The sequence below is a fragment of the Apteryx rowi genome, unplaced genomic scaffold, assembly GCF_003343035.1.
Source record: "Apteryx rowi isolate R43461 unplaced genomic scaffold, aptRow1 scaffold_63, whole genome shotgun sequence".
Taxonomy (NCBI): Eukaryota; Metazoa; Chordata; class Aves; order Apterygiformes; family Apterygidae; genus Apteryx; species Apteryx rowi.
Window position 1 is genome coordinate 314546 of NW_020450905.1, and position 23645 is coordinate 338190.

The 23645-nt window shown below is 38.4% G+C and overlaps 1 protein-coding gene across 1 annotated transcript in view; it reads left to right on the forward strand.

Annotated features, from left to right (window-relative positions):
• The window catches only part of CCSER1 (coiled-coil serine rich protein 1), a 647497-nt gene that overhangs the window by 101137 nt on the left and 522715 nt on the right, over positions 1-23645 (forward strand). Inside the window, exon 4 of the mRNA XM_026084203.1 lies at positions 8913-9033. Within this exon, the coding sequence (XP_025939988.1) occupies positions 8913-9033 (121 nt within the window). The remainder of the gene's footprint in view (positions 1-8912; positions 9034-23645) is intronic.

A 23645-nucleotide genomic window follows, 5' to 3' on the forward strand; every position in this document is an offset into this window, starting at 1 on the left:
CATAGAATGTGCTTTTATTTTATGCTTTGGAAGTTGATGTTTCAATTCCTACATGTGTGTATACATACGTATAATATAATGAYATTAACTTTAAGTAGTTTCCTGTGAATAAGAGAGTATTTTAGAAGCAGCCTCAGGCATATAATTACATATATATATAGATATACTTAGAATGTTTTAGGTGTAAAGTATTTACAGCTGAAAAACTAACCYACTTATTTTTCAGTGAATGCAGTTACAGTTTCTGCCAGTGTTGTTACAGTGATCCATCACTGCAGGAGTTTGGGGGAGATAATGGGGTGGTCAGAGATACAGAACAGTTTCTGCAAGAGCAAACTCAGATTCTGTGGCCTGCAAAAGAGATGACTGATGAAGAATCTAATGGAGAATCTAATGGAGGAAACTAGTTGGTGGCAAGTTTAAAATGAACTAATAGAAATACTTCTTCATGTAACAGATASGTAAGCTTTGGAACTCTGCAGGATGTTGTGGATGATAAAAGTYTCTATAGGTATAGGTATAAAAGTAATTYAGCAAATTCATTAAGTCCATTGGAGTTGAGTAAATAGAGAGACAACCCTTCTGGTTAAGGAAGTCCGCAAGTCRTCGTAAGCTTTGGGGAGGTACCACTCTAAACAGGAGTTAAGGTGATACCCTTTCCTTCTCAAGAGAGACCAAACTACAGTCAATCTGTCAATATTGTGTACTTAACAGAAAAAGTATGAGAAGTGGTCACCCCAGTCGTCATTATCTAGGCAATTATTTTATCGATGAGTGCTTTCATTGTTTATCATCATTCTGGCATGATTAGATGACCAAAGTGCAAGGATTACCATTCTATTAGGCATTAGCATTAAAAGAAGCAGCAGGAGCTGCTTCTTTTAGTTTAATTTCTTATGGAGTACAAGTTAGTAGTCCTGAATTTCATATATGGCTATTACCAAATTATTGCAGTGGCGAATAAGTAAACTTAGAATACAAATGAAAGGGTGCAAATAATGCACTCCAGAATTGCAAGCGTTTTAGAAGAATTACCTGACTTGCGAATAATGCTGAGCTATATAGCCTTCGCAATTGGATTCCAGTGTAGATAGCACAAAGCTGATATGCGTGTGCGGCCTTTGTGAATAGTACAAAAGAGGCAGGAARTGTAAGAAGCTGATAGAATGTAATTCATTTGCCAGTAATAGCGCCAATTACCCGGCCATTATAGAATTTCTGATTGTGACTATGCTGTGTTTAAGAATTGGGCCTGTGGTTTTATTGCGGAGTTATTACAGCAAACCCTTTGGGGACTGTGAGCATATAGTCTCATTCTCTTAAGCCTTCATGTGGCCAACATTGTGAAATGTAGCTGTTTCTAAGGGACAAGAGGCACTAGAATAACTATTGAACTAATAACAAAATGGTGATGGTTTCAGTCCCCCCCCCCCACCTTTCTTTCCACTAAGGTCCTCATCAAATCTACAATCAAGAAGCAGGAAAATTGGGCATTTTCTTACTATTAGACTTTTTTTTAAGTAGATGGTCAAAATGGTTTTCAGCCAAAGTACCTGGCCTTTTGCATGACTTTAAAGAGATCAACAGTCTCCTTGGGCTCTAAGGTTTAGTAACACAGAATTCAAATATTTTGTTGTGTTTCTGGGRCTGAGAAAGAGTTTGTGGAAGTGGAACTGGGCACTAGGTTTTGCTGAAGTGTTTAGTGCACATGGTGTTTCGAGTTGACAAAGATATTGGTCTGCACGATGGTTCGTTCTTGAGCCCAGTGAATGGACAGAGAAAAGTAGACATTAAGTCTGTGTCGTGAGGAAGGGATAACAGATTTAAAAAAAAAAAGAAGCTATTTATAAGATGCTATAATAAAAGGCAAATAAAGCTTCCTAAGAAAATGACTGTGGAATCTAAAAAATATGGTGGTGATTTGAARAGGTAACGGTATGACTTGCTATAGCAGTGTGGCTTTGAAGATTTTTACTAGAGTGTCCTGATACTGCGCTGRAACTTCTCTAACGTTATGCAAGTTGGCGCAGGGCAAATAAACTGTTGGAACTGAAAACTAACAAAAAATCAATGATACGTGAACTCTCAAATACCTTTCTCAATTCAGACTAGAATGTCTTGAAATTTTAAGACTCTTTTAGGGGCATTTTTTCCCCCTCTGTTTTCATTAACTTGAGTGAGATCAGAAACCGTAAGTGACAAACTGTTTCTTAGTGCTTCATCTTCATCTCCCTCCCTTTCTCCTTTTTCTTTTCTGATTTAGGGAGAAATGAGGATTATGTGTGAAATTCGGGAGAAATGTTATTACTACGAGAATCTTCAGCCTGATAGTAGAGACTTGAGAGGTTTGATTAAGTAGCCAAAGTTTTTGATGCCTGTGCAATGAACACCCCAAACCTGTGAGGTTTACTTCTCTACTTAAGCACGTATTGTCTAGAAATACTAAGAACATCCTTGGAAAAAATTAGAGGTGTGCTTTAGAAAATTCAACATATAATAAAAAGGAAAAAAATCCATTCTAATTTAAATATAGCATAATTTAAAAAATACATGTTAAAATTCAGAAATATATAAAAAGTTAGAATACAATAACTGAAAAAGTCTAGGTATATGAGGAAAAACTAAAGAGAGAATGAACAGTTGAGGATTCTTTTGGTGAACAGGACTACCAAGAGACTGAAACAGCATATCTTTTCATCRAATTTTAAATGTCAGTAGAAATAAATGAGTGTAAATCTTCCAAACCTGTCTAAATTAACCACAGTTTTTTACTGGAGATGCCAGAATTAATACACTAGGATCTTCTCTTATGAACTATTTCTAGTATCAACAGCTCCTGAAAAGATAGCTTGAGTTGCATGTTTAAAATGTTCCTTTTTCTTCCCTTAGCTCTACATTCATTCTCTTCAATACCAGAATAATTTAACTGAAGAAATTTGCAGTATAATCTCAATCTCTCTCCCCCCCCTTTTTTTTTTCTTTTTGAGGAAAGCCTGTATGCCCTACTCTGCCTCAGCTATAAAACTAGTGCACGTACAGGTGGGACTCAACTCGTGCAACTCATTATTCATTCAGATCAGCTCAGAATTCAGCTCATTTCCTAAGCCTCATTAGGGCAGAAATTTAGAGAACAGTGYATTGAAATGTAAAGGCCTGAATCTGGAATTGGTGCTCTAGAGTAATTAAAATACTATGGAAAGCCAGCAAATGCAAAAAGAAATGTGTGACTGATCCTTTGGATGCAGGTGTTGCTCCTGATGTTTCAGTCTCCTGCCTCCTGCAGTGGCAGGTGGCTGATATGTCCGAGGGGAGTATTTAACCTCTTCTATGCTCCTGGTTGATTGCCTAACTTTTTGCAGGAAAAAGTGGAAGCTTTTGGTAAAAAAAACAGCAATTGTTTCCAGACTTGTTTTGTCTCTTGAATAATGACGTTTGATTATTTTAAACTTAACAGTCAGAAGTGCAAATACTTGTTAGAATGAGCATCCAGCATGTTTGAATCCAGGAATACTTCACTGTCCCCAGCTGCCTGTGTCCTGAATCCCTCACGCTTCCATTAGACACCGCACATCAACATTTTCCCTTTATTTTCCCTGAATTGTGTAGTACTTACTATTAATTTTACCAAATGACCTCTCGTGTCTTGTATCAAAAGAGACTTTTTTTTCCTAGTTAGTGATGATAACCAGATCTCGTCTCTTCTCTAATTAAAAAAATAAAAGTGTACAATTAACAGAGTATTTGCAGTAGATGCTGGAGAAGATGCCCCTAGAGCTTAAAATCCTTTTATTCTCCAGACATATGCTTTATGTTCAGTGGCTCTTGAAGGTTTCTTACTGGCCATACTGTTCAGGGAATGAAAAATTTTTCTCTAGTTGATCGAACTTGAAGTAACTGTCAAATTAGTCACTCTCGTTGTTCTTGAAAGAAACGGGAAAAGAAAGAAAAAGTTTTTGTGTCTCCAAATGGGTAGATTTATTTCGATAATAAACCATGTTCTGGGAATGCTTAAACCAACTATGGTCACTCCAAGTCAACCCTCCTAGTAATAAATATGTGAGGTACTTTTAAAACACTTGGCAATGAAAGAAAACAAACTGCATGCTTCATTGAAGTGTAAACTGGAGACTCTGGGCGAGGAATTAGGTAACTTTTAAAAGCAGTACTGATCTCTTAAAATACCATTGTGTGAAGTTAGTCCATTTGTTTTTATTCTTTCTGTAGAGTTGTCCTGTATATGACTTGATACGTACTGTCTTTATTTTACCAAGAGAAATACGTTTTGTAAATGGTGATACATAGCAAAGATGTTCCTCCAGTTGCAGTATTTCACTGCAGTTACTGGCTGATTACTTAAGGGGTAAATAAGGAATAAAGGAGATGCGATTACTGAAAAGTACCATCTCGCTTGCATGGGAATTACCTATTTTTTCAGAAGACAGTCCCCGTGTAACACATTGCGAGCCACTAAATATTGTTGTCTCCTACRTCTAAAGGACTTGCTACAGCTACTATCAAATGAGCTGGTGGTTTGCCTCGGCGCTGGTGCCCTGCCCAGGCTTCCCCCGCAGCCCCGGAGGGACGCAGCAGCCAGCGAGCGAAGGAAGCTCCCCGTTCGAGCCGTGCTGCAGTTGGTGTGCCCTTGGCAAAATGCAGCAGCGCGCCAGAACGTAACTGCTGCTTCCTGTCTTGTTTTACAAACGGTTAAAAGGACAGTCGTCCTTTTTTCCCTCCCTAAATATTGAATGAAGTGATATTGGGGATTTATACTAAACAGGCCAGATCAGAGGTGATGCGTCCCCAACAGCTGTCCTCTCATGAAGTGGCTGTTAATGATCAAGAAGTACTAACCTAAATTGCCCAGTCCCCTCCCGGCAGACCTATGCACGCTGACTGTGTCGAAATGTATTCCCTCTTTTGTGGAGCAAGCTACTACCCAGTGCGAACAAGGGAGCTGGACTTTGGCCCTTAGCACAATGTACACAAACATAGTGGTAGTTCAGCTTCGTGAGGCAATTTTTGTTACTGCTTATTTATCTTTTGCTGTAGCTGGAAAATAAAGGTTAAGGAAGTGCTGAACTCAGATAGTGATCCTGTACAATACATGCACTGGCAACATAAGGCATTTTGGGGATATTTTTCAAATGCAGAGGCATTTACTTGTACTATTCCCTGCATATTTGTTGGTGATTAGATAAAACGTGTTTCACTTTGCTTACTACATGCTGTAGGCAAAGGGCACRTTTTTTATTCATAGACTGAAGAACAACACTTGCTTTTTACACAGCACAGTGTTAGGAAAATGGAACAACTAAATGCATGACTGTAATCAGGCATTTTGCAAACTTTCCTATATGATACCCAAGAAGAACAGAATTAAAATAATATGGTAAAAACATTTAGTAAAGTCTGTCATATTTAAGCCCCATCTATAGTATTGTATGGGAAATCTAACCAAGCTGGTGGTTAGAAAATACAGAGGAAAAAGAAGCAGTCAGCAGCTTTGGAAACTTACTCCTTGCAGGTTAAAAATACCAGTTCTTCTTTTGTCCGTAAACTGCAGGGATACGTACGGAGAGCAGAGTTGGTCAGTAAGGCATCRAACTAGCTTGCACACTTGCTTCCAAAATACTGTTAGAGCCTGGGGCAGCTGTTTGCATTGATGGCTTTTACCTATACCAACTCATATAATGAAAAATTTTGCTTTTTTTCTGTTTTCCTTACCAATTTGTTTGGGAAGGCTAAATTTCAAAGTTCTTGCTGGCTGATAAAATTGGACCCTTGAAAGGACTTATGGTTAAGAGGGGAAAATCCCTCAGTGTCTTGGTTTGGTATTTCAAGGTCTGTAATATTTGGGGAATCTAAGAGACTCAGATTAATGATGAGTACAGTGGGTAGACATCAGTAAATTTTCTTCTTTTTTTGGTGAAATGTGGACCAAAAGTACCTGAAAAGTGAAGGTACAGAAAACAAACTACGCTGAAGAGAAACTTGAAATGGAGAATGGAAAACCAAATGGGCTTCTTAAGTAGAACAGTGCCTGTCCCCATCAATGTTAAATATGAGAGTTGTTATTCTGCTTTCAAGCACATTCTCATTACTTGAATGAAAGCTCTGAACAGATAATAAGAGAATACACTCCAGCAGATGAAAATTACTTGCTGCTGTGTTGTCACTATTTCATGACATTTTAGTTAATTAGCCCATAATGACTTATGGTTGTGTGCACAGAGGCTTGAGATAAAAAGAAGGAATTGTAGGGGCTTTAAAAAGCCATGCCAAAACATATTTCTTTCTAGAATGGGAGGATAATAAACTCCTCAAGCTCAGCTCACTGCAAGGCTGCTGGGTTTGTCTTCAGCTGTGAACGAGGGGATTATTCAGCCACCAGATAGCATTGGTCATTAGATTTTGCTCATTCATGTGAAGTTTCTGTGCAGGGTGAGAGGCTAGCAGTGGCATCTTTTTTACAGTTTTATCTTTCTTTGTAGCTACTCTGATGGGTAGTAGGTGATCCAGGCAAAATCCTACCCTATGACGCTTTCATAGTTACAAGACCTTTTACAAGTTGTCAATTAATAACTAAATCTTCAAGTGGTATCACAGCTCTCTTATTTGAAAGAGAAATACATATTTGCTTCATATTTTCCCTTTTTTTTTTTAATTGGTGTTTTAGCTTAAAATTCAGGTAATGAAATTCAGTATTGCCCCTAGACAAACCTGTCTTTTTACAATTTAGCTATAAATCAGGAGTCGGACAGACCTAAAGCTTCTCATTTGCACATATTCAGTTTCAGTCAGTGGCTGTAATGAGAAGATGCTAATTTGCATGTACAAGGTGTTGGAGATGCTGTCACTGAATTGCTTGGTGCCTACCAAATAGCATCTCACAGATATGAGGTATGCTGGTTGCACATAATGTTTACAGTAATATAAAACTCGCCTACAACTCATGTTTTCTTCTATATTCTTGCTAGCTGTGTTTTGCATGGTCCCCTCCTTACTTTTTTTTAAGTAGCAACTTGTAATGTTTATCCCACTCATATGTCAATATGCAATGTGATAAGTTCTCTTTAGGYATGGTTGTGTTTTGGAGACTGGTGTCTGATGGTGACCAAGTTATGAACATCACTTCCAAAGGAAAATGAAGGTGACATTTCAGTACTGTCTAGTTTGTGTTGGTAGCATTTAAACATACCAGCATAAACAGTGCTGGAGAAAATCAAATGCATTAAACATAATTACTTGTGCTCCGTAAAAAGATTTTCTTCCTGTCAGAATCTGCCCATGCTGCGAAGGGCTCAGAATTGCTCTGAAAGCAAACCCCCCCGCTTGCATGTTGCAGACCTTTGTGCAAATATCCAAGTGGCTTTTGACCTTTTCCTTTAAATCTACTCTGGAGCTGCCTTAAAGCATGAGTTTTCACTCCAGGGTGTGTGTCTGGCATGCAGCGCCTGGTAGATGTGTGCCGAATTCATACTCAGTGCCATTTGAGCACTCGGGGAAAATGCCACGCTATTTATCTTGGTAATCGTTGTGGGTTGGTGCTCAGTGGCGGTTGTATGGATGAAGCTTTACTGCAGGGTTTTGCTAGAGGAGAACAGGCTCTGCAAAAGATAGGTCGCCTGCAGACCGTAAGGAGGAGGCACATCGCTGTGGAGGCTGGATGGTCAGTGAGGCAGCAGAAACAAGTCTGCCRTGGCGATATGTCCCAGTTGAACGTTCCCAGCTGTCACAGCCTCGCCCTAATGTACGCACTGATAAAATAGGTTCTTTCTGGCTTTGAATCCCTGGCAAGGTGTGGTGGTCGTTCCTGTTTTACTGTCTGTTACAAGCTGTATATGTGCACGTGTGCACTATAAAGTAGTTTTATATGTTATACATTTAAAATCCTGTGCGACTTTCTGCTTAAAACATGGGTCACCACACTCTTTCTTGCTTACGCACAACATGTATAGTCCGACAAATGTATAATACAAGAAGCTGCTGTGGTTTGTACAATACAACTAACTTTTACTTCCAGCTTTTATTCGGCTCATAAGTGTAGACCTTGGCTGTTAAGGAAATCTATACCTTCAAAATGTGTAGCAGTGAGTGGTGACTACTTAAGTGCTAAATTACTAGTACTTGTAATTTAAATTTTAGACTATATGTGTGTGTGTATATCTATATATGTATRTATTTTAACAAGTATAGCTGTCTCTTCAGAGGTCAGATGCTTTTGAGAATTCATTTATTAGTACTACTTGGGCCAGATGCTCAGCTGCGATAAATGATTGTTCTTCCAGCTTTGATATCATCTGAGTCATATTGTCCAGCACTATGATACGTAAATAATTTGTATGAAGGGAAAGCATGAATCAACATAGCAGATATCACTCCTAGACCATTTGGATTTGGCCTTTTTGGACTGAAGTGAGACTTAACGGTTGAAGCCAAAGAACCTGGCTAATCAGACTTTCTCAAAACTAGACTCTTACCAAGTCTGAAATTTCTAATGGTGGGAGGCTCATCTGAAAACCATCCTTACTTTCTGCTCTCACTTTTAATTTGTGACAGAAAAAAGAACAAAAAATGCATCGTACTCTGATGTTACTTGTGAAAATATGAGTCCTTTTAGGACTCACACACACCAGTGAGCTGGAGTAGACTGACATCATATCTTGTGCGAGCTAAACCTTAGTGAGTGATGATGGGCACATCAGTCTATGGCAAAAAAGTGCCAAGCAAACACTTTGGGAAATGTGAAAAACTATGAAGCTTTTCATTTGAGGAGACTATAATGAAGTCTGATAAATCATTTGCAATTTTATTTGTTGCAGTAGGACTTGATCGTATATTTTGCTTTTTAAAAAAACATTTAAAATACACACTGAGTTCACTTTTTAACGCTGAGATTTTTATCTTTGCAGTTTGCCGGGAAGACTCATACCAGTCGATAGTCTCATGTGCTGCTGTAGTACTTAGCCCTGTAGAACCGACAGTGGATACGAGGAAGAAAGAACAGACAAAAATGCCTGATGTGTCTAAACAGTGAGTTATTGCTTCAAATAACATGATCTTTTATAAGTGCAATTTAAACATCAGGCCAGATTCTTTCTTGTGGATATGCTTGTACATCTCTTTTCTGTTTCACGAGGGGTTACRTAGGAATTTCCAAAAGCAGAAACTGGCCTGAGGCTAGGCTTTCTTTTGTTCATTAGCTTGTCTTTTCCATGACTTTTGGTAATGAGGTGCACAGAAGAAATGGGCATTTATACTCCAAGAAAATGACTTTTTAACAGGCTTAATAAGATTATTCCTTTTGTATAAATAGTTCTTTTATTCTTGCACATGTTTTCTAGTCAACAGTTGATTTTTAGAAAGAACATAATTCCTAAATGCTCATTTTAGATATTTCAGTATTTTTCAGTGACTGTTTTACTTCTGTAATATGAGATATGATGGCATCTTCAGAAGTACGGTAGTGGTCTTCTGAGGAAATCCTATTAAATTAAATAGACTCCAATTTGATATCTTGCCCTGTCGCATTAGATGAGACTCATGACCACAGCATGAGCAGTAAGATTTATCTTGCAATACCAGGCAGGATGGTTGTTTCTTAACAATTGAAAATAACTTTTTTTTCAGGAAAAGAAAGAAAGAAATAATAACAGTAGAACTTGTCTATCAGTAATTCTTTTTCTGTAAAATCTTAGCATGAATGCTTTTTAACTGTAAAAAGCAACAACAGTGAATTAGATATGAGGCCTGAAATGTAGGTGCAAATACTTTGAGTCAGATTAAAATATGTATGAACTATCGTATCTGTTGCTAGCTATAATAAGGTATACTCATAAGGTATGAAGTCTGTCTTCCCCATACACATCTAGCCTTGGTACAAGTACGTGACTTAAGTCTGTATCTAACTGCAACATCTGTTTCACTCTGGTGATAAAGTGCTTCTTCCCAGTCTGCCTGTATCTAAAAGTTTAACACAATTTTTGCCCATCATCTAGCTCTTGTTAGAATGACTTCATGTTTGAAATACTGCTAGCATCTAATTGCTGTCTTACTGGTATGACTTTGGATGATGAATACTAAGGAACAGGAAAGGCAATAGGCCCCAAAATACTAGACAGAAATCCAGAGTATTTTTAGGGTTAGTTCAARCAGCTTACTAAGTTTTTGCCTTCTCTCCATTGAAAGACGAACATGAACTGTTGTTTGATGGGCTTTTTCCTATGCTATCAGCAGCTTCAGCATTTCATAATCCTTTATGAATTCAAAGTGAGGCAATTCTTGTATGTGTTTAGCACGTGCTTGAGGACTTGAATGATGCCACCTCTTAGATTTTTTTTCCCCCTTCATTTTATTGATATTAGCAAGTATGTTCATCTGCTGTTTTCTGGTTTGTGTTTTTTTTTCTTTTTTATTTAAAACTGCATTGGTGATATCTTCTAAGCACATAGTCACATAAATTATACTTATCTCATGCACTCAGAGGTCTCAAACATGCTCTGACTACTGTTCCAATCTGTTGGTCTTGTAGGTCTTTGGGATTCTTTTTAAAAGAAAACAAGCTTGTGCTTAGACAAATGAGACATATTTGAACTTCACATAAAACAGCATCSCCATATTAATACCTTTAAACCAACATTTCTTATAAATATGAGGAATGAAACATCTTTTCAGAAATCCTTTACATGTTATTTGGACAGGAATTGAGTAAACTTTCTATAAACTTTCAAAGCAATTGTAAGGGGATTAAAGCATGATTCAAGAAAATCTCAAGAGCTGTGAAACAGCAGTATCCTTTTCACTTCCCTCTTCTAATTTCATCCCTGTGCTTTCTACATGTGGATTGTTTTCCCCATATCCCYTTTTAATGGAAGCAAAACAGGTATCAGTTCCTTTGTCTAAATCTGCCGGGATCATCTGTTCGTCTCCCCTGTAAACATCAAGCAAGAGGAAGCCCTTGGCACACGCAGAATTGCRCTGACTTGAGTGCAGAGCCCCTCTGTGGGCTGATCTGCACAGATCTTTACATTGTAATTATGGGCATCACTTTCCCTGAAAGTAACACACATGCTTTGATTTGTATGCTTATGTTTGTGCATCTCGATGGGTTTGCTTTATATGTTCCCAAAGCTGTGGATATTGCAAAGAGCTGTGCAGCGGCCAATTCTCCAGCAAGGAAGTCTTGGGAAAAGAACGTTGCTGACTTCAGGGCCTTGGACAGAATATGCTTAGAATAAGAAATGCTTTCGAAAGGAAACTCTATATAATCTAAAACTGATAAAATACATATTAATGATAAACCAACAAACAGCTACAAATAACTAAAAATAATTATATTGTAGACTGCAGTAGAGCTATATGTAAGATTTCTAGGACACAAGAAGCTATGAATGAAGCCTGGGGGAAAAAGAGCCTTTAGTGTAAATTGCATAATAGTTGACTAATGATGTTGTTTTGTCTTAGTAAGAAACTCTTTAGTGTTTTTAAATGATGTACTGTATTTGCTTAATGTAGTTTTACTGTAAGTAGCAAATAAACATGCCAGAAGTTGTAGCAGCAAAGCTTAACGATTCTTTGAAGTGTCAGTAATTAGATATTATCAGGATCGGAGGAATAAAAGGCCAATTTATTTACTTTTTTCCTGTATTTTGTCTTGAAGCTCATAAACATTTCATGAGAAAGCAATTTCTTAGCAGTATGTAGGGAATTACTAACTCTTGTGCACCTTGTGCACTGTGGGCAAAATCCCTCCCTCTGTTGTTCAGCAGAGTTGTACTTGACTGAGTAATGTGATAATATAAGAACGTAGCAGCAAAATAAGCAGAGAAAGCTCTGGCTTTCCTCAGGCCAAGCAAACATCTTACCTTTAGCAGGCCTGGGAGTGACATAACGCATCTTAACAAGCATGAAGGAACCTGTTTGGTGAAGCTACAAAACCTGCAGGAGGAAGATGCAGTTCTTGCTAGGTGCTTTGGCCGTTTTTCTGTGTCGCTTTGAAGGCTGCTAGAGCACAGAAGGGGTTCACTGCTCTTCCGTAAAGATGAATTTTGGAATGGGGGCATTTCTCTGCTTTCTATTGAAGAACAATGCGCAAGTCGTCTTGTTTTCTGTGCTCAGCAAAGTATGCTTTGTGTGTCCAGCCGGCAAGAGCAAGAGGYCCTCCTTCATAGCGCTCGGCCTTCCAGTCCCCAGCAGGCTGCCGTGCAGAGAAATATGTAGTCTGGATGTCAGTGCGAGGTCAGGACAAAAAACAAGAAATGTGAGCTCCAGCTTGCTTCTTCCTCTGTGCCCTCCACTTCGTCTAGGATATTGAATTAATTTGTTGTTATATTTTGTAGAAATACAAGCCTTAAAACCCACACTGGCTCAACRGTTCAAATTTTCAAGGCCTCTTTGCGTTGCTGTGGTGATAATTCAGGCGGCTTCTCTTGAAGGTGCACAGATGCTACAATAATTGGAACAGTTTATTCTATTTGCATAGTCTTAACTGGAGGCCTTCCTCTCTGAATTCAAATAAAAATAAATCAGCTGCTGAGGCCGAGCAATGACATGAGGAATCCTCCCTTCCGTTTCAAGTTCTTACAGAGAGCATGGGAACGAAGGCAAGGCCAGCGAACTGGAAGTTATGCTTTAAAACAACTTAGCTTCAGCTTCTGTGATCAAAGTATCAACTGAATGCTCACACTGCAAGGGACAGTATGGAAGCAGAAGTTTCCTAAACATACCGGTTTCCCAGAAGATGATAATCTGCTGCTGTGTGCTATTTATATATAAACAATGAATAAAACCTGTTCATGGGCTACCAGGGCTTGAAAAAAGTGTAGTACAATTCAGGTGCTTAATTTTAARTTTAAAGTTAAGCAGGTGCTTGTGTCCTTTTTCTAAATGGTATCCTTGGGTATGACTGTACTGCAGTGCAGAGAAGTGATGGCAGCATATAGCCGTCTGAGCTGGCTAGTTTAAAGCTGGCTTGTGCATTTGTACTTCAGCTGCAGTCACATTCATAGGTTTTGCTTTTTGGGAGGGGGGGGAGATATTTCTGTTGATTTGTTTTTAGAACTACTAATTATGTCATGACTCAGATACTGTAATTTGCCAGTTGTTTGCCATATCTTAAAGAAATATTTTCATGAACTTTAGGGAAATTTCCAGATTAAGTTCTTGGGTAAATGCTACAACTTCTCTGGCAGCACTTTATGCTCTTAAGAATCAAGTCAGATTTTTCTTCTGATGAATACATCAGTGGGCCTACACGGTGAGTCATTTTAATATCCCATCTGTGCTGAAGCTGTTTAATTTGTCCCTTGCAACTGTACTTACCTAAGCAAGATGCTCATGCATGAGTTCAACTTCAAATACTAGTCTCCTTGGAGTCACAGCGACAAGCTGGATCCTTACTGATGGAAAATAGGGTAAATGGGAGAATTTTAGCTTCAATGCAATTTTGTACTGAACTGTTAAGTACAGATACTCAGTTTGACAACTAGGAAGGTTTTGATGCATGTATGTTCCATATTTGCCAGCTGTAGTAAATTTATAGCTAAATTTAGGAACCTTTTTTTCTATATGAACTTCAAGTTGTAAAAATGTAATTGTTACATTGGAAGACTCTGGTAGTCCTTGTTGACTCTTACAGCCTTGCCTAATTCCTTTTGAAAGGAGTAGAAAAGAAGCTGATTATAGTCTACTCTTCAATTCTTTGAGTTACAGATTCTCTTTTCCCTTTTCTCTCTCTCTCACTCTTCCTCTTTTTAATTTTTTTTCCTTTTTTTGATAAATCTCTGGGGAGAAATTCTTCGCACCGAGTGACAGTGCTGTTATTTTACCCCTGTGTTACTGGTTGCTCCTCCGTGGTGTCAGGCGGTGTGGTCTGTAATGCAGCCAGTTTGTTGGGCTGTAGTATCCCCCTGCAGATTTGTATCTGGTTTGACAGTCCGTTCAAGAAGGCATGTTTTGGTGATGTGAGAAATGAATGCTTTTCAGACTAGTTTGGACAACCTGTTAAAAGATGATTGAAGTGTTTCAGTTTCTTGTGTAACTGCAATGATGCACTAAGAAAGCATTGCTCCTTGGGTAATACTGAGAGTATATGGATGCCTGCTATTGCTCTGGAATTACATTGGTTTGAAATCTCTCATTCAGACTCGATTTGAAACAGTAATAGACACCTCACCTGAATTATAGTATACTTTCCACTACAACATTTTATTGATACTTAGGCAGAGAAGTAGAATTTGTATGAATTTCTTTAAAACATGTGCTTGAAATTGTAGCAAGGAACTTCCAGTACAATAGGCTTATGTTGTGAATAGTCAAATGAGCTAGTGACGATTGCTTCCTGGACTAGTAGGAAGTAAATACATTTGTGCAAGGGCCAAATGCATTCTTTGAAGTGCCTGACAGACATGGGTGCTTGGGCTGCCCCGTAGGGAACTAGCCAGGCCTGGGTCTCCCCAGGGCCCAGGCTGGAAGGGTTGGGTGCGCACGTATGGATGACGTACTGTCTGCCTTCCCCTAACCCCAAGTAGCTGAAACTCCTACCTGACATTGACTCTTTTTCAGGCAGCTCAGATTGATAACTTCTTTCTGCTTTCCTTGAGGAAAAAATAAACAATAACAAATCAAATTCTGATGTTTCTATTGTCTTCTCTATGTCCTGCCACTGCCAAAATGAGTTATGATTTTGTACAAACAAAAAATAAATAACGGTTGTGCAAAGGCAGTATAATTAGACTACAAAGCAAATGTGGAACAAAATTTGTATCTGGTTATAGAATGAGAGTATCAGCAGTTCTCACATTCCTTCTCTGTCATTGTAGCTAGAAATTTATAGGAAAGATCAACAGGAAAACAATCTAGATAAGTATTTTAATTATCTTAGGCAGTTGTTTGCAGCTAAAGGATTAGGAAATTCTTTAGTTGCAAATGTTGAAAACACTGTTTTTTGAGAGCCACTAACAAATTGTAATTATAGCATTCAATATTATTTTCAGTTATTTATAGTTCAAATCCAGTCTTTTTCTGTGTGGTGGTGAATAATGCAAGAGGCAGAGGGATGATTGCAGTTGTCCTGTGGAGGACAGATGCTATACAGAGTTTATCGATAGCCCTGCCATAACAAAATCCGCATTGTGATCCAAAAACTCTGATCCTTTAAATATGGTCATTGCTTGTAATGCTTCCTCTTCCTTCTGAGGAGATACTTGGTTTGTAATGGGCCGTAAGGGTGTCTGTCATTGCCTTTGAAGTACTAGTGACATGTCTAGACCTCATGGCAGGTCATGAAAAGACATAGGGATGGAATGGCAGTCACAGTGCTGAATTAGGTCCATTCGAATCAAAGCAGAGAGGAGCAAGGACACTAAGCCATTTCCATGTTGAGATAATTGTTGTATTTTCAAAATAAGACTAGTGCATTGTAGCATTGTGTAATTCTCTTATTAATAAGAGAAAACTAAGAAAATAAAAACGTCAAAGGATAATACAGCTTTATTGAAATACAACGTGTCTGAGCTCCAAATGAGCTTCCTGTAGAACTTGTGGAGAGTCAAAACAGGTATGATGATTTACATTGACCGAGAGTATGACCAAAGCTGACTTAAAGCAGTGAACTCTGCAAACTAGGGAGAATGTGGTTCTGGCAAGTAGGAATGCAACTTTGCCCTGCTTCAGCAGCAAACAGTGGACAAAATAGCTGCCTCAGTGACTATAATTTTCTAACTAGACCTGAAGTCATTATACTGAAACCTTTGTCACCACACCACAGTTACATTTAGAAAACAATTCTGCTTTAGCCTGAGGCAACGATAAAATATTTTTATTCCATTTACATCCCCAAGCTTATGTATCTTTCTGATACTGTAAAGTCATTATATTTTTGATGATAACTCTAATAAGAATGTTTTTCAGAATAGGATTATCCATTTGTGTCTCACTCTTGAGATAGTTTTCCCCCCTAAATTAAATTAAACTTGCTGCATTTCCATGTATCTTTTCTTTACTGTTCTCTGTGAACCATCTTGTTCTGCATTTGACATTTCTCCAGTAGTAGTTGCTTTGGTCATCTGGTTTGCTCATTCTCCTACTCCAGAAATCTTCCAAAAGGAAATACATCAAGAGTAGTATTTTGCAGCTTCTAATTTGAAAAATTTCAATTTTAAATTTCAATTTTTAATTTAAAAATTTATTTTTTATTTGAAAAGCTACTAATTTCCATCCAGATAGACTTGTAAAGGCAGGTGTTTAAGATGTGCTTGCTGTAAGAATGGAAATTCACTTTGTGTGTGCTATAGCTTCTAGAAGCTTTATTTAGATTACAGAGAAGAGCGTTGACGCCTAACACTTGGCAATGAAAATTGGCTTCTTTGGCCAATGGTCATATAGACTTAACTTGGAAAAGGCCTCTGATACACTGTTTTTGACAGGTTCTTGAGTATGCAAATCATGACAAGAGTTTTATCCAGTTGAAATCTATTTTGGAGAAAAAAGTAGTGTACCAAATAACCGTAAGAGTATTAAAGCAGTTTTTTTGGTAAAGTATCTTCTAATGCGTGGAATGGATGGATCAACTGGCTTGAGCTAGGTGGTGTTGAAAGGCACAATAGGAACACAAAGGACTCTTCTGAGCTAATGGATTTGAATAATCATTGGAAGAATATTCTTGGCATATACATTATAGTGAGACCAGTGAAACATGACTCATAGTTTTGACTAGACAGGACTTTCTTTGCAGTTTGAATTTTGTGTTGAGATTTTACCACGGGATGAAATTGGAATGATTACGTATGTATTGAGAGTCCTTAACCTCCGGAGCAAGTTTAAAAAGTGATTTATTTGAAGTAAATAAAATCTTACCTGGCTCTTAGAGAAGGACGGGTTACCACAGGGAGTGCAGGCAGGAACACTTGAGAGGTTTTAGGAAATGGAGCAAAGGGAACAGGCTTAGGCAATTAAACATCAATTATTTTTATTGTCTGGAGATGCACATTTAAAGCATTGCTCTTCTAAATTGTAGCCTCAGTCTCTTTTTAAGATTTGTTATTCTAATAAATTTATGGTGTTTTCCATTGTTTTATGTGGCAGCTGCCTAAGCCCTGTAAACCCCATTGCCCACTGGAATGACTGTAAAATGCCCTTCAAACATCGCAGCTTTCTGAGCCAAGGCTGCAGTTTGGCACGTGGAAAATGACCCACTCATTTACGTTAGGATTAAAAAAATGATAATGAACAAAACCAAAAAAACCCCACTTCCCTGTGGAAAACAGGGGCTTCGTTTTTATCCCGTCTGGACTCCTGTCAAAAGTAGACACCCCAAATGAACATGGCTGCTCGCTGAGCTTCCAGTGTATTATGGAGGAGATGTAAAGTTTTTACTTAGCACCTGCTTATTCTGTGGGCTGAAAGAGCTTGAGCTCACGGCAGAGCACTGAAATCTCAAAACGGATGCTGCGGTCTTGCTGTCGTCTTCCTCTTCATTTTCCAAAAGGCCTTTTTATGATAATGTAAAGTTAGTTCRTATGCACATTTGTTGGACATTGGTTATTAAATCTGTGTTTCGGTGACGGAGTTCTGTAGCACACCGACCGAGGTGCAGTAGGGAGGGCAATGGTAAGTGTCACGGTTAGCCTTGATGCCCGTTTAGCCCGGTGAGAACTGCCAGGAGCCGCGAGGCGCCGCGGAGGGAGCGGGCTGGCAGAGCCCGGAAGGGGGAGCTTTGGCAGGACGCCCCTTCGACTCGAGCAGGGAGAGACAGTCAGATGCCAGCTGCACCCATTCCCTTTCCTTGTACGCGCCTATGTCCAAAAGCTTTAAATGCGTACAGAAGTTATATTCCTGAAACTCCTGAAAAACTGTGGCAAAAATGTTYGTTAAACGTGAGTTCTTCAACTCAAGCTTGCACAAAACTAAGGGGAAGTGCTTGGTAATAGAGAGCAGCTCTAGAAACAGAATTGCACTTTCTGGGATGTAAAAGCATCTGCTGGTGCTAGACAGTAATTAAAGTTGTGTTTGAACCGCAGCCAGCAATGGTGTGAGCTTTAGCGTCTCAGGAGAAACTGAAAGCAGGTCTGGGCCCATGCTTTTGTGCAGCAGGGCCGGCAGTGCGTGGTGGTGTCCTCGGAGGCCTGGGGGGGGGTGTGTGCGTGCGTGCAAGGGAGAAGCGACTGAGGGGGATAATTGGTTTTGCAATGCAGAAGTCTGTGGTGTTCATATTAAAGTACAGCCCCAGTTCTTAGAAATTAGATTTCAAAGCATAATTGCAGCTCAAATGTAAAAAATTAATCAACTATGCTATTACTTGTGAACAATTAAAGCATCATAAAGTGGAAAATAAATATGAAGGAAATATGCTTGTATATGTAATACTAAGATTGTGAAGTACTTAATTTGGTTAGACAAATACATTGTAGATTAAAAATAGAAAAAACAGATCAAATACATAGCAGAGATGTACTGGTTTTACTTTCACAGTAATTTCATAATATCACTGAAGCATAACAAAGAACAGCGTTTCTTGGCAATTTCTTATTCTCGCTGGAAGAAGGGGAAAGGAGGGATGTCAGGGAAAAAATAGGCAGATTTGCAGTTATGATTGTATGATATAGCTGTTGGACTACACTGTTTGATTTTATAGCTCATTGTATGCTTCCAGTGCAAACATTATCAGATGCTCTTTTGATTCTGATCAGTGAAAAACAATACTATTGTGATGGTGCTGTTATTGTTTTCACTGAGAGGTTTTCTAAGCCATGAATTTTGTAAAGCCTGCCTGAAAACCATCATCCTGTGCAGTGGCTGTGCTTAGAGTTAACTTTGTTATAACATATTACACTAGTCTGTGTCATATTATTGTGACTTAAAATAGTAATAGCACCAGAGCAAAGGAGGTTCAGTCAGTGTGCTGCTAGAATTGCCTCATGATGCTTCAGGTCTGAGGCATTAGCTGCATCCTAGAGGGAATGAATGATAAGAAAACATATAGATTACTTGCGTGCTATGTTTCCCAAACCATCGGTGGGATTTCACTTTCTGTTTTGCAGAACTGAATGGAGAAAGAGGTGCTGGAAGAGTGCACAATCTGAATATTAGTATTTCTAAGGGCAAGATTTGTTCTGTTTTGCAGAGAAAAAAGAGGTATTAGGGAAAGGATAGAAATAATTTCAAAAACATTTCCCACACCTCCAGCTCCTTTGTTTGTTTGTTTTGTTCTTTGTTTTTTCCTGGAGGGAATGAAGATATAGAGGCAATATCCCTCTTACTCCTGTATTTACATTTTCAGTGCACTTATGAATATCTCTGGGAGTAGGGATTTCAGTAACTAATCCAAATACATGTTTACATTGAATATTGAATACACTGTGATTTACTGGCATGGATTTACTGATAGCAGGGGTGAAGGCGTACAGCTAAAAAGGTGTAGTGATGGTGCCGCCCTTCCTTTTGCTTTCTCTCTTGCTCGCTCCTGAGGAGGCAGGAAGGAGAGGAGATAAAGGGAAAGGGCAGAGCATTTACACATCACGACACATGCAGCATTGCTGCAGCTGGGTCAGTTGAGACAGACATTTGCAATTATATTGAAATAAAATTCAGTTGTAAAGACAAAACACTGTATCAAGCAACAGTGAATTTCAGATAGCTGAAGGCCACAAAAACTATCCATAAAGTTATGAAGCGAGTACAGACTGGTTCTTCCTCCTGTGCTCCAGGAGCAGGGTTAAGCTGGGATGTACCAAGGAGACCTACTGGCCAAGCTGCTTTTTATCAGTAGTAGCTGCAGTAGCTGCAATGGAATAATTTACTGATTTTTGCGAAGGAAGATTTTTTTTCTTTTCTTTTCCCGTGCCATACCTAAAAGTATTTCATGTGCTCCCTGCGCCAGGTCCATTTACTAGGTCTTTGAGAGCGTGGTAGGATTTGACTCAAAGGAACATGGGAATTTGTTTTGCTTTTTGGACTTTAATCCTCTCTGTCGTTACACAGTGGCGTAGGCTGTGGCTTTTGCGCACCAAACATATTTGCTGCTGCTATGACATAGATTAAAAACGTGTCAGCATGTATTGCAAATACATCCACTGATTAATAATCTAGCCTTAGAGCTTCCGTCAGAGCAGCTCACATCAGTTGTGTACAGCTTTGATAAATGTCTTGAAAGAGAAAGAAGGAAAGAAAAAGAGGCCAGTGCTTGCATCATACCTCTTTCTTTCTTTATTGAAAGGTTTAAATACAAGTTACATGTATTAGCAATGTGTAAATTTGAACTGCAGTGTCAGGCACAAGCAGTTTATAAACCTCCGAGGGTCCCAAAGAGCTCTGTGTGGAGTCTCGGTTTCAACCTCCGCAAGTTAAGATAGCTGGCCAAAAAGAAGCATGCAGAATTTGGAAGAAGTGGGTTTTTCAGAAGCATGTACGTATATGTCAGAGCATGCCATAGGTTACAATTTAAACAACCTGCGGTTCTCTCCCTTTTCTACTCCAAGATCAACTGTTTTATGTTCAGCAAATCCCCCGGATCCCAGGAGTATTCCTGCAATGAGCAAGATAAGTGGAAGGAGGGAAACACAGATAAAAGAGATTATTAGGTTATTGGGAATGTGCTACTGCAGTGAAAATCAAGGGAAGTATAGGCAGGGGAGAAAGAAGAGTTAGTTTTGAGGTAAACTTTCCCATGTTTAAATCATTCATGCTTTTAAACTACACTCTTGGTAAATTGTTTGCTTATACAAAAAGCCTATGGCGTATTTACCTAACGGTATGATAATGTTCATCTAACTCTGTCCTACTGACCTGCTCCTCCATCCCCAGCCTTTTATTCAAACTTCTTAATGTTGAATTTTCAAGAGTATTCCAAGGATCTTTTTTATTAAGTTCTCTTATATTATATATTCTTCATACACAATTTTATTATGTGCCCAGCTTATTTCCTTGGAAGATAATGAATTGCAAAGGACTCATCTCTCCTGGCAGTAGCAGGAATAGAGATGACAGAGACCCGAAATCAGAGTCACAAAACAACCAGGCATGAAAGTTAGGAGAAGCAAGAATGAGAGGCGTTCCTTTCTTTCAAGGAACACTTTTTGTAATGCTGTTTGCATCAAGATGTCTCAGACATACAGTTTAAAGCCAAAACAGCAAAAACAGAAGTCCTTTTGGCAGATGAGCTAGAGGTAAGGTGATGCCAAGTCATTAGGGTCTCTTAGGCACATTAATGGGGTTGTACTTTGAGCCTTATTTTTCTAATCTTTACCTGAACCTGGATAAATAATAGTGGTTCATACTTTTGACGGGAAAAATTTTAATGGTCAGGATAAAATTGTCAGAGTTGACAATTAATGGTCACTATAGCAAACTGTGTTACAGTACTCAAAAATGTGCCATGTACCTCCATATGTAAATAAAAACTCCTCTGTTTTTTGTCTGAGGAACAGCACAGTCCATTTGGCATAACAAATGTAGGAGCCAGAAAATAACATTTTTGGGTCAGTATAGAAACCCAAGTGTTTAGAAGTAGGATTACCACGTTCCTTTCTGAATCATGTGCTGGGTCTGTGGGAACAAATATACATGGAAATAATACACTAAATATATTTTACTTTAAGAATTAAAGGTATTAATATAAGGTGGAATTGGGATGAAGCGATGCAAATAGGTCTAATAATAAGTATTAATTGTAATTGTTTTCAAGCACTATACTCCAATTCATGGCTGCATTTTAAAATCATACAGCATCATTAAAATTTAGAGAATACACTGCTGAAACAAAAATTTAATTTAAGATAGCAAAGGCCTATCATCACTCTTAGTTTATTCTCCCAGAAATTGCTYGTGTTTTTTAAGGGTGTCACATAAGAACACAAATACATTTACAGAACTTGGAATTCAGTAGAAGTCCGTTGCAGAAGTGAATGACAAAGCTGAGCCATAGTTCAAAAAGTCTTAGAAGGAAGTCATATCCCCCTTCAGATCATAGGGAACTGTCAGCTCTGTCAGGACTTGTTTATCCTTATATATAAAGTTTAAATCACTAAAATTCACCTGTTCAAAATTATATTTAATGCTTCCACCTTTTCAGTATCAGCATGCTTATTCTTGAATTATTTTTTAATGTGGTAGTACATAACAAAATGTACTAAGTGCTTTAAATTCCAAATTATAGAAAATGAACCTGAATTTATACTGAATGTCTGATAGACTTCAGGGAATCCATAATTTAGATGGCAACTGAACAGGCTGACTCCAACTACAATAATAGATTATACTTGAAAAGGCAACAATTAAATATATATAATAGAATGGTTTTGGTTACTATGGTAACAGTTAAAGAAGGAGGTTTTTCAGCATTACAAACCACTGTGTGTATACAAGAGAAATAATGTTCTTCTCAGGCAAAGAACCCATGAAAGGTTTCCAAGGAAAAGACTAAGTAATATAAAATGTTTGAACCAAAAGCTTTTAGATATCTCTCTACAATATGTCAGTGCTTTTTTTGACTCCCCTCCCTTCATTCCTTTGCCACTAATTTTTAGAGTTAGGAATTTTGAGCTCTTTGGCAAAAAACACATTGCAAAGAGGATTAGTGACTGAAACAGCAAGGTGGACAAGATATTTTATTTCTGGGACCATTTACAAGAGATCTAATCCTGTCTCATGAATCTTTCTTAGCTCTGGCTGTCTATACTGTCGTTTCACACTTTCTTTGGTGTTCTTTTCTCTTTATTCTCTTAACCTGTAAATAATGCACAAGAAGAAGAGGAAAAAAATAAGGAAAAATTGTATCTGTTCTGTATTGTGTTTGGCCACCATTCATGAAATTCAGAAGTGCTCAAGTGCTTTGAAGATAGGGTTGCACAGCGACATTATGCATGCATAATGCTTAAAAATATTGCTAAACCAGTTATTTACCTTATTATTCCTTCTTTCTTTTTTGGCTATTGGGTATCATCCATACCTCAATTTTGATACTATTAACGGAAGTGATGTCAGACAGGAAGGGTACTTACAGCATCAAGCTTGCCGTAGAGCAAATGTTAATTAAAAACATATAAATCTTCTTGTATACTTGATCTAAATTAGAGTTTTTATGTACCTATTGAGGGAGGAGAGTCGCTCTAGAAGCCTGATCATCAGGAATGCTGAGTCCTGTACTCAGACGGGCACCATCCGTAAGAGTTTGCAACATCTGAGAAGCTGCCTCCCTTGGAGTATGGGAATCGGCAGCTGAAGCCAATTAGCACCCTCACTTTCATGATATGACATTGAATTTTCAAAGGAGAAAGTTCTTTGATTGCCCTTAAAAGAAAGAAAATGTCTGGAAGAGATATAATCAACTATTATTTAAATACGTATTAAACAATACTGGGTTATATTCTGTATTTGTATTGCCTGTACACCAATGCAGGCAGCATGGGGAACAAACAGGAAGAACTAGAGATCTGTGTGTGGTCGCAGGGCCATGATCTCATTGCCATTACAGAGACRTGGTGGGATAGCTCGCATGACTGGAGTGCYGTCATGGATGATGTGCTTTTTAGGAAAGACAGGCCAGGAAAGTGAGTTGGTGGAGTTGCTCTTTATGTGAGAGAGCAACTGGAATGTATTGAGCTGTGCCTAGGGGTGGATGAAGAGCGGGTCGAGAGCTTATGGGTAAGGAT